Here is an 11,966-nt window from a genome sequence, read left to right on the forward strand (position 1 = left end):
TAATCACATTAGAATGGTTGTCTATGAGAGAGGAGGGAAATGGGAGTGTGAAATGGAAATAAATAAATGAATAGATGTAAGAAATATGGGCAGATGGCCAGATAGGTCTCATACAGATCAATGATAATATGGGTGATTCGCATCTGTTATGATTACATAAATTATATTCATGTGTTATTCCTACATACGATTCATTTATATATATGATTTCACAAGCATTAACCATTTCTGGAAAGAGAGATAAAAGAGCTGCTAGCAATGCCCACCTCTAGGAAATGGAAAAGGAAGCTAGAGGACTTCTATTTCTCGTTTGCCACCCCTCTATACTATGCAAAGTTTTTCCCATCATCGTCATCATCCATTACTTGTTTTAAAAGAAATAAACACAAGTCTCTGCCCTTGAGGGAACTGAGACTGTGACTGAGACAATAAGAAGTACATAATATCCACATTTAGTCAAGTTTTTCTAGATTACATGATTCAGATATTCAAGTGCAATCAAAAGCCAGGGATGATAGGTCATTGACCTCATGAGGGAGAAAAGCCTTGAGGGAAGGGGTAGTGCTAAGCTGTCAGAGGAGAAGAGCCCTCAGGGAAGGCCCCTGGCCTTACTGAGCTGTCTTCCTCTGTGAAAGACAAAGTGACAGGCCAGCCCTGCCTACTTCTCGGGACACTAAAAGAAACAGAGAGGAGAATAAAAATACTGACACATTCAGGAAGTGCTACGTGCAAATGCCAAGTACAAGCTTACAGGAGATGCAGTATTATTATTCCCATTTCAAAAACAAGAAAACTGGTGTTTAGAGGGGTTAAGTGGTTGGTTGCAGCTACAGAGACCAGAGTTATAAGTACAGTTATACAAGCATCTGGCTCCAAGGCGTGTGGACCTTGAACTACTCAACACTGAGGCTTGGGGCTATTCCTCTTAAACCTCTACTTTGATTAAAGTATCACACCTTTCCCTCAAAGTCTCAATTTATTCATTTACTCACTGTCCCCTCATTTAAAGTACACCTAGGGCCAGGGATTTAGCTCAATAGTTCAGCCACTTGTCTCCCAGGCACAAGGTCCTGAGTTCAATCCCGAAACCAAAAAAAATTAAAAATTTTAAAATGAATAAATAAGTACAATATGCCTACTTGGACTCGGAGAGGCACCAGGCATTAAGGTCACCCACTTGTATTAGCCACACACTGCTCCTCACTCTGGAGTTCAATGGGTCTCCTTATAACCACAGTATAAAGTACAAACCTCTTAGCCTGCTCTTAAGACTGCTCACAGGACACCATGGGCCCACTTTTGCGGTTCAGCTCACATCCTTCCTTTCTTAGACACTCTTCCCTCAACATGTACTCCAAATATAAAACCATTCAGATATAAGCACACCCACATGGCCATGAAAAGACCAGTGGTAACGGATCAGCTCTGAAACGTCCCCCAAAGGTCTCATGTGATCAGAGGCAGGGCGTCTTGGAAGGCTATTAATTCATGGGGGTGCTATATGCACCGGGAGATCAATCCATTGGCATTCACAGCTGAATGTGCTGTTAAAAGGTGGGACTCAGCTAAAGGAAGCATGCCTTTGGAGGGTGTATCTGTTGCTCTACCCTCTCTGCTTCCTGGCGGCCATCGGTTAAGTGGCTGTCCTGCACCATGCCTCTCTACCATGCCATTTCTGCCTTGGAGACAGCCAGCCATGGACTGAAACCTCTGAAATCATGAGCCAAAATAAACCTCTTCTCCTTAAATTGTGGGTTTTAGGTATTTTTTTCCCAGCAACAGGAAAGTAATCAATGCACCAACACATTTGTACTCAACCTAATGTGCCCAGTTATGGAAAGAAAAACCGACAAGTACTCACCATGCTCAACTCCAAGCTGCCACCACACCATGGGAGCCTCAGAGACAACTGCTCACAACAAAATGTGCCTCAGAGCAACAGCAGGTTACCATGCTGTGGGCAAGAGTAATAGGACACCAGCCTTCTTTCCTCCCACAGACCAGCAGCTCACAAGAGAACTTCACTGTTTAACTATTTAAGCTTTGGCCTCAGATGTTTGCCATCAGTCCAGTCTCTAAAAAGAAAGCCAAGAATTCTCCAACACCAACTCCTTTGCTCTCCTCCTACCTCTTTGAATACTCCTCCCAGTCACCTCCTTGAACAGTGACTATATTTTCATCCTTCAAATAAAGCAGGGGTGCCAGGATCCACTGGCATTCTGCTGTTCACTCACAACCCACTTCTCCCTGCATATTCTCCTGGGGTTCAGGTCACAGCTTGAGTCCCACTATCCCCAAATCTCTTTTTCTCTGGCCCTTTGGTCTCTTGGATATTTTGACCCAACCCTTCTATGCCATAAATTGTAAAACCAAGTTTCTGTAAGGCCAAGGAAGTAACACTGAACACACAAAATGTGCCACATAGGAGAGCGACTTCAGCACCAACTTGGTAAATGGCAACTGGTTCCCCACCTTAGTGTACAAGATACAATAGGACAGTGGTTCTCAGCATATTTCCTGGACAAGTAGCATCACCTGAGAACTCAGAAACCCACATTTACTGGCTCAGAATGGATAGAGTAAGAAATCTTGGGATGGGGAGAATATGGGGTTGTGGCAAAGTGTGGAATTTATGCCTTGTTTTAAAGAGACAGCTACCCTTGAGTTTCAACCATCTGGAAATTGATTTTATGTGTTCCTCATAGGCTAACTTCAAATTCATTAAGAATGATATTCATGGGCTCAGGATGTAGCTCAGTGGTGCTGCTGCCTGCCTTGCAAGCACAAGGTCCTGAGTTTGATCCCCAGTACCAAAAGAAAAAAAAAAACAATGATGTTCCAAAAGCCTCTATTAACTCTTTAAAAGCTACTGTGCTGACTGCATTCCCACTTAGCAATTTACAGCTGTCCACACTAGAATACCTCTGTGCTTGATTTTACTCATAGATAGTGTTTTTCAGTGCTTCGCAGAGAATACTAGTGCAATCTCAGAACAGCTCCATCAGGAAGTTCTATTATTATCTAAGCCACAAAGTAGCAAAGACACATGCCCAAAGTCCAGAGGCTAGATTCAAGCTCAGGCATCCCCAGACCAGACTGAGCTCTCTGCTTCTATCCAGTGCTTTCTCTGGGCATAGGTGGCCCTCTGTTACCTTCTCTGCTCCTACTGAAGGGGAATACAGGCTGTAAAGCCCTGCTCATCACGACTACCACCATAAATCCCATCTAGGCCAGAATTCACTGGTCCTCCCCTCAGGTCCCAGAGCACAGAGCGTATACTCTGGTCTGTGTTAGGGTGGCAGTGTACCATTCATTCATCCTTCCCAGCAACAAGTGATTCCTGAGACTCTTGAGAAGTATCATGAGGGCCGGGGATTTAGCTCAGTGGTTTGGTGGCCTGCCTTGCAAGCTCAAGGACCCGAGTTCAATCGCTGTACCAAAAAAAAAAAAATTGGGACTATGTACTTTTAATATGAGAAATTGAAAAAATGGAAATAAAGTGTTTGTAAATGGGGAGGGGAGGAGGGGGTGAAGGGAGGGCAGGGACAAGGGGAAAAAACGAGAATCAAGACCTATTATGTAAAGGTACAGGATCCCAATAATGAATGTAACTGTATTGTATACCCAGATTGTACCAACAAACTCAATAAAAAGAAAAAAAATAAAATAAAATAAAAATATACAGGGTGGGTCTTAAAAAAAAAAAAAGTATCATGATGGCACTCAAGTTGACCAGGCTACAAAATTCCTGCCACTGTTAATAAAAAGTTACTGTGGAAATCAGTGTGGAGATTCCTCAAAAAACTAAAACTAGAGATTCCATTTGACACAGCTATTCCCTTTCTTGGAATTAAAAGCATCAGACTACAGCAATATATACACATCCATGTTTATAGCCACAGTTTGTAATAGATAAATTTTGGAAACAGCCAAAATCCCCATCAACCAATGAATGGATGAAGATAAGGGTTTTTATACAATGGAGTATTACTCTGCCATAAAGGAGGAAAAAGTTGAGACATTTTTAGATAAATGTGTGCACCTTAAAATCATACTCAAGTGAAAAAAATTAGACACACATGTTTAAGTACTGCATTGTTTCTCTGTGAGAAACCAAAAGTGTAAATAAGGACCAAGATGTATAATAGATGTTGTGAAATAGGAAGAAAATGTTCAAATAGGAAGAAGAACTAGGGAGGGAGGAAAAGGAAGTAAGGAAAGGAAAAGAAAAGAGAATAGAAGGAAAAAATGGAAACAAAGCTTTTGTAAATAAGGAGGGGGAGAAGGGTTCAAGGGAGAGGAGGGAATGGGAAGAATCAAAATATATCATGTACAGGTAACCCTAGGGTGTTATCATTAGGTATATCTAAAACCTACTAATAAAATTTTTTCAATTTTAAAATAAAATGAAAAAATAAAGAGTTAACATTTCTGGAATTCTACTGTACTGCACACATGGTTCTAAGGTTTTACATGTACTATCCCATTTGATTCTCATAACAACCCACTATAACAATGAAAAAGTAGAGAGAGAACAAAGAGGGGAAATGCCTCTCCCACACTCACATAATGGAAATGCCTAGCACCAGAGTTTGTTCTCCAAAAAAGACAGAAAAACACCCAGAAGTCATTCTACAGAGTGGTAAGTGCCAGGGCACAAACTAGGAGAAGGTGCTAAGAGAGCACTAAGGAAGAGCCCATGCCAACATATCAACACATATCTCTTTTTTTTTTATAGTGTCTCGTTATGGCCTTGAACTCACTGTTTACCTGAGGCTGGTCTCAAACTCACAGCAATCCTCCTGCTTCAGCCTCCTGAATGGTGGGATTACCATGCCATGTTTACCAATACATTTGAGTCCTTCCTCCTCTCTCCTCCCCCAGCACTGAATTTTCTCGCAGTTACACCATAACTTATTCATATTGTTGTATCCCAGTTCCTGACCCATCTCCTAGAGCTCAGATTATTATTGAACTGAGCAAAAGTGTCAAAATGTTAGAATGTCTGCTTCAAAATTCTATTTTCTTGGAGTGCTGAAAGAATGAGGCTATCTATGAACCCTTAAGAATTAAAGAGTAAAAAAAAGGAGCTAGGAGTTCTTTGTTTGGACTTCTTGAAGGAAAATGATATTCAAATGCAATAAAATGCTTTGTTTATTGGCTGTCTGCATTCATAGACTGATCCCACTGTATTTGATGAAAGCTTAGCATACAGGGTCCCTGGAGGGTAGTTTCAGACACATCAGTGAGGCACCCCACTGACCACAATGACTGTTAAGATATGGCCTCCAGGGTCTGAGGATTTAGCTCAGTGGTGTCGCCACCTGCCTTGCAAGCTTAAGGGCCCAAGTTCGATCCCTGGTACCAAAAAAAAAAAAAAAAAGAGAGAGAGAAAGAAAGAAAGAAAAGAAAAAAGATATGGCCTCAGTGTTATAGCTTGCTTCCTTTCCCACTCATACTCTAAGCACACTCTATAATCACACAAGGTAGAAGCCCCACTCACCAGTAATACAGAAGTTTGAAATACAGGTCTCAGTTCACAAGGTTTTCCTGTATGCCGAAAGTATTACTTTGATCTTCCTGTACACCAAGGGTAATTAATGCTCACTTCAGCAGTACATATACTATACACCAAGGATAATTCTCACAAATCCTAGGGTCCTGGGATTAAAAGAGAGAGCAGAAAGCTATGGAACAGCCTACATGCCCATCAGCAGATGAACAGACAAAGAAAATGAGATACATATACACAAAATGGAACATTATGCAGCCATAAAAAAGAATGAAGAAATCACGTCATGTGCAGGAAAATGGATAGACCATTGTGTTAAATGAAATAAGCCAAACACAGAAAGCCAAATACCATGTGTTTTCTCTCACATAAAGAATAGAAAACTTTTCTTAAAATAGAGAGAAGATTTGAAAGAAGGCTAGAAGGGAGACTATTAGAGAAGAGGAAGGGATCCCGAAAGGGACTAAGGTAACTGGGCGGGAATGATCAAACTAGGTGACATGCATATATGAATGTGCCAAAACGAAACGCACTAGTCTGTATAATTAAGATGCACCAATTTTTTTAAAAAAAAAAAGGTAAAGCAAAACTGTGGAAGTTTGAAGATGATGACATGATGATAGCAAACATTTATCAAGCATCTATGTGCCAGGCACTGTACCAACCTTTAAAAATGCCATTTCTAGCCCACTTATAGCTTTGTAAGGTGTTATGATTTGCCTCATCTGACAAATGGAGAAACTGAAGGTAAGAGAAGCTAAGGGATGTGCCCCAAGTCACTTGGTTACTATGTGAATAATGAAGCCGAGATTTGAACCAAGGTCTGACGCCAAAGCTTTTAGATTACGCAAAACTATTTCCCAATAATTATGGTGATGGGGTGGTGGTGATAATGGTAGATGATGATAATGATGATGATGATATCCAAACTATTTACCATTCTGAAAAACAACAGTACCTGAGATGTCTTAGGGCAAAGACTGAAGAGTTTATAGCAAATCACAACAGGGTCAGTGCTGGAAAACTTCAGCAGGGTTTGGCTAGCCACAACTCACTTCCATAGCTTGCTTCCTGGTTAGGACAGGCAGAAGAAAAAGCCAATTAGTGTTGCAGGTTACCTGGAAACCACACACCCCAGAGGCAAGGACACGTGCTTTCTCCAGACGGAATTATCAGCAGACTTGCTTGTCCTACGTCTGGGAATAGAGACACAAAGTAGAGATGACTCACTGTCATTAGGAAATCTGAAGCTGTGTTACCTGCCTCTACACATTTTGATGGGGTCCCAGGAAACTTCCCAGTCCTAGTCCAATAACACAAATTAGTGACCCAAAAGAATATTAGCACTGGCAGTTAAAACTTGCTTCACTGCTGAAAACTTGATTTCTGCCTATAGCAATCCTACAATAAAAAAAGAAAGAGAAACATCTACGACCTTGCTTTACACACCCTCAGTGATTAGTGTTCGGCACCTCACAATGTAGCTATCCCACTATGAAACAGTTCTAGACTTTATGGTTCTCCTGAAACCTCCCTCCCTAAAATCTGTCAAAGATAACTTGTACAGAATTAACCCAATGACCTGATTTTTAAAATTTGATAGCTAGACAACAACACCTTACTGTCTCTTTTCTTCCTCAAGAATGCAGCCAAGAGGAGAACTTGGAGGTGCCAAGCTCTTAGGTGCCTGCCAGACAATCATTTACCAACCTGCCCTGTTTTCCAAGCTCACATCACAGTGCCTGCCCCAGGGAACTCAGGCATGTCATTAGTGCTAACTGTGGGGCTGCCAAGGAAACCTTCCCACAGTTTGCAAACATGCTGCATACACACCATAGGCAAGGAAACACTGGAGCCCCCAACGGAGATGAGAAGGAACCAGGGACTGTCCTGGAGCAGTACTGTTACAGCCTTTGGACCTGATCTTGGATTCTTTTATTTTCCAAAGACAGGAATCCCTCTTCCTCTGTCCTTCCTTTTTTCTCACAGGGGCTATACCCATTCTCAGAATCTACAAGCATGGAGAGAGACCTACTTCATCATGCACAGAGGTAAAATCTCAGCAAGTCTAAGGAGATACTTTTATTTTTATTTATTTCTGAGTGTGTGGTGCTAGGGGTCAAAGCCAGAGCCTTGCACATGTTAAGCATGAGCTCTACCACTGAGCTGTATTCCCAGACCCGAGGAGATCATTTTAAAGGACAGCATCCACATTTTTGTCAAAAGACTGTTGTAAGGATCTTCTTTACAGTGAGAATTTGACTGATGCCCTTGGGAATATTTTACAGAAGATTTTTGGATAAGAAAATGATTTATCTTCCCAGCAGCAGAATTGTCAAAAACAAAGAACACACTTTTTTCACACCCAAAAGAAAACTTTCTTAGAAATATTAATATGTCTTTTCCATGAAGGAATCACTTGCTTCTTGGTAGTTTCTCCATCTTTAGGCCTGGGCCAAAGCCCCGACTGGAGTTGCCACAGGGCATGAGAAGTGGCATTGCAGGTGGTGCACCTTGCTGGCCAGGACCCACCCTGCCTGCAAAGGGTCCACAAGAAGATAAAGTGAGTCGGGAGGCTCACGTTATTTCCCCTTCCCTGCTCTAGCCTGAGTTGAGCTTTAAATCTTTTGACTAAATTTCAGCTCTGTGTTAGAACTTACAGGTGTGCTGCAAAGTTTCTGTCTCCAACCTGAGGTAAACAACTTTATGGGACCATTTATCCATCCACATGGTATCCCAAAATATTTCCAGATGAAGACAGACAGCCAGTTGACCTGAAGACCAGCCGTCTCTCAGCAGCCTGGTTCTCAGAGATTAGTCCTCAGCTTCCAACAGGGGTGGGGAGGTGTCAGGGACCAGGACCAAAGAAAGTCCACTTACTGTGTCTGCAGACAACACGTGAGAAGGGAGGTCTGAACTCCGTCCACTCTCCAGGCCTCTCCAAATTCCTGTTAGAAACGGACTTCCGGGAGATAGGCAAGGAACAGGCCCTTGCCCTGTCTTCAGCAAGTTTTCTGTGGACTTTTAGCTAGTCACCTCAAATTGAAAACACTGTCGGGCCTCTTGCTCAACTCCAGCTCTGGAGTGACTCGCAGAGGAACTAGAGATGCCAACGGGTTTGTTGAAAAGTAATCTTATTATTAAAAGCTCGCCTTTTGCCTACAGAATTCAGATCACTTAGCCCTCTAAATCACCTTTTCAAAAAGTAAAACCCAAGGCCATCCTCCCCGGGAAACCAGTCTAGTGGAAATCAGTCATCCCGCTCTGCCGCTGCATTGCTCCTAGCTAGTTTCCCGCCGGGCGCATCGGAGGGAGCCAGGCGCCGGGGGAGCGCGCTCTCCGCGGGGATGGAGCCGCTAAAGTTTAACCGCCGCCTAGGGCCCAGATCCCGCCCAAGGCACCGACGCCGCCCTCCCTCTCCCTCCCAAGCAGAATTCCTGGCATAGTTTCCCCTGCAGCCGGCTCACCTTGGGGTCACCCGGAACTGGGGGCAGAGACTAGAGGTCTCGAGGAGGCTCCCCCTCTCGCCCGGTCCCGCCCGCCTCCCGACTCACTGCGTCGCCCACGCAGCCCCCGGAGGCCGTTCTTTCGATCTCGCCCGCAGCCAGCTGATGCTGACCCAGATCCCGCCCAAGGCACCGACGCCGCCCTCCCTCTCCCTCCCAAGCAGAATTCCTGGCATAGTTTCCCCTGCAGCCGGCTCACCTTGGGGTCACCCGGAACTGGGGGCAGAGACTAGAGGTCTCGAGGAGGCTCCCCCTCTCGCCCGGTCCCGCCCGCCTCCCGACTCACTGCGTCGCCCACGCAGCCCCCGGAGGCCGTTCTTTCGATCTCGCCCGCAGCCAGCTGATGCTGCGGCGGAGACAGCGCCCGCCCGGATGGGACCGGAGCAGCAGCCCGGGACCTGGGGTCTCCGGTGCCTCGGGGGCCTCGCCTCCCGGAACAGCCATCCCACCCTTCTCCGCGGAGAGGCGGAGCCTCTTCCCACCGCCCCTGGGACTGTATTTTTAGTTCCTCAATGGATGGGAGGAGGGAATGCCACGTTTAATCCGTTAAGAAAATCCAATAGCCAAAGGCCTGTCCCGGCGAAGCTCAGGGAGGCTGGACCTGCTCCCAGCCCCCACCCCCGGCACACGCAGATGCGCGCACCCTGCGGAGGATAGAGCCGCAGGCAGCCTGAAAACGGACTGTTTCTGCTCTTCCCCTGCCTCGCGTGGAGAGAACCTCGTGGGTGTTGACTAGAACCCAAGTTAGGAAAGTCCGCGGCGTGTGCTCCAGTCTCATCAGAGATCAACCACCTTCCCGAGCTGTAGTTCTTTTGCCTTGGCCCAGCCAGGGAACTTGGTGGGACCACGGGAACGAAAAAGAAAAAGCAACTTAATGAGACACCCTTCTCAAAATTTAAAAAAGAAAAAGCTGGGGACACAGCTCAGTGCAAAGGGCCTACGTTCATTTCTCAGTACCACAAAAAGGAAAAATAAAGTCTACCTGGCAGAGGTGTTATAAGAATCAAATTAACTAAAATATCTCCAGCCTCAGCTGAAGCCTGGGCAATCAGTCATGCGCCCTTTAGACTTCACAATATCTATAAAGTCACTTGAGTATTTGCTTCCCGTTTGCTTTCCATTGAATCCCTGAAACTTATAAAAAGTAGCTGTTTCAGTCAGTTTCTCACCATTAGGACAAAATATTTAACACCCACAACTTTAACAAGATGTTTATTTTGGCTCCTTGATCTCAGAGGTTTCAGTCCATAGTGACCTGGCCCCAAGGTCTGAAGGGCATAGCAGAGAAAAGCTGGTCATATCATGACACCCAGGAAGCAGATGGGGAAGGGAGGAATGCGGAGGGAGATATACCCTTCTAAGTCATGCCCACAGTGAACCGCCTCTTCTAACCAGGTCCTGCCTCCTAAAAGCACATTTAGCCATGGATTCATCAGTGATTGATTCACTGATAAGTATAGCACCCCCATGATCCAATCACCACCTGAAGGCCCCACCTCTGAAAACGTGAGATTTTGATGGACATTCTGCAACCAAACCATAACGTATTTCTGAGAGTACCTGTGCACATACTTACATGTATTATTTCCATCAGCCTCAATTTTCTCCTGTTATAAATGGAGTGTCCTTTTTCTTAAGGTTGTTGCAATCAAGCAGAGTTGACAAACACCCTGATCTACTTTACCCATAAGCCAAAGCCTCCATCTGAAGCTGACCAAGACCCTTCCTAGACCTTGATTCAGAACCCAGTACAGTGAAGTTTTGAGGGCCTACTATGTGCCAAAATCTGTTTTTAGTTCTAAGGATACCAAGAGCTAGATCACTTAGTACTGGGCAGCTGTCACCCTCTGATACCACAGCACACACACACGACTTGGTAGCACTAGTGGGGACTACAAATAGTTCATGACCTAGGAATAAGTCAATGGAGACTGACTCTAATTGCCTACATCAGGAGATATTCCTGCCACCTTAAGCAGCTGGGCCACTGTGGAAAGAGAGGACAGGAGGTTAGGTTTTCAATATCTGCAGTTTCTCCTTTTTTCTCTACCCCTTATTCTTCCTCCTCAGCCCAGCACTAGAAAACTGACCTCTGACCCAGCTCATAACTTGTCCCCTTTCTAAACCTTAGGACATGGCAGGAAATAGTGGGACACACCTGGGGAATCCACAAAAGTAGTGTCACCTGCTGTCAGCTATTGCCACCACACCTCAGAAGCCAGCTCAAATTCCACTTTCCTAAAAGGAAATCCAGAGCATTTGAGGTGATTTTAAGTCAAAGATGTGTGGTTGAGTTTTCACAGGGCTATTGTATAGACAAGAAGGCAGAGGGCGATGGTACATAAAAATCTTGTTTGCTGATTTCTCTTGAAAAATCTGAGGATCTGGCAGCAAAATGTCTGAATACTTCCAAGTCTAGAGATGAGTGGAGCAGAGGGGGAATCTCTTCCTTAGGCGGAGCCCACATCCAAGCCAATTCACTGAAAAGATCACTTTGAAGGAAGACTGTTGGCACTTGCAGGAGAGGCTTCCTTTCTTAGGAAAAAGGTCTCTTCTACAGGGCCAGAATAAACCTAAACAGGCCTGCTTGCTGAATGAAGAAACAAACTAAGGCATGTCTGGCTGGCTGTGATCCAGACACTCATTGGCTGGCAGTGATGAGTTACCCCAGCATCTTCCTGCCTGAGATTCTAGCCATTTTAGTAATTCCCCTTTGGCAGATACATTGGAAATAAAGCTATGAAAATATTAGAAAACACCTATGTAATATAACAATATTTTTGTTTATGAATTCATTAAATGGCAAGGTCTAGCATTTGATCTAAAAGCAATGACAGCATAAGTAATATTTCAAGGTATCTGTGATATGATCTGAAAGCACCAGTAATAAACATCTCAGGTCAATGAACAATGACAGTCGTATGTACCAGTACTATAACTGTGGTTTG

General features: G+C 44.4%; 1 protein-coding gene across 7 annotated transcripts in view; it reads right to left on the reverse strand.

Moving 5' to 3' along the window:
• The window catches only part of Dzip1l (DAZ interacting zinc finger protein 1 like), a 42,481-nt gene extending 33,387 nt beyond the window's left edge, over positions 1-9,094 (reverse strand). For 2 of the 7 annotated variants that reach the window (XM_010625538.2, XM_010625543.1), the window contains exon 1: positions 1,862-1,924. In XM_010625538.2, the coding sequence (XP_010623840.1) occupies positions 1,862-1,864 (3 nt within the window). In that variant the 5' untranslated portion in view covers positions 1,865-1,924. Of the gene's footprint in view, positions 1-1,861; positions 1,925-5,503; positions 5,662-6,470; positions 6,584-6,771; positions 6,914-8,392 lie in introns of those variants that run through there. The other 5 variants (XM_010625542.2, XM_010625540.2, XM_033759559.1 and 2 more) reach the window with 5 other exon arrangements.
• Positions 9,095-11,966: the final 2,872 nt, after the last annotated feature.

Source organism: Fukomys damarensis, unplaced genomic scaffold (assembly GCF_012274545.1).
Source record: "Fukomys damarensis isolate Sample0158 unplaced genomic scaffold, DMR_v1.0_HiC HiC_scaffold_37, whole genome shotgun sequence".
In the NCBI taxonomy this organism is placed as follows: Eukaryota; Metazoa; Chordata; class Mammalia; order Rodentia; family Bathyergidae; genus Fukomys; species Fukomys damarensis.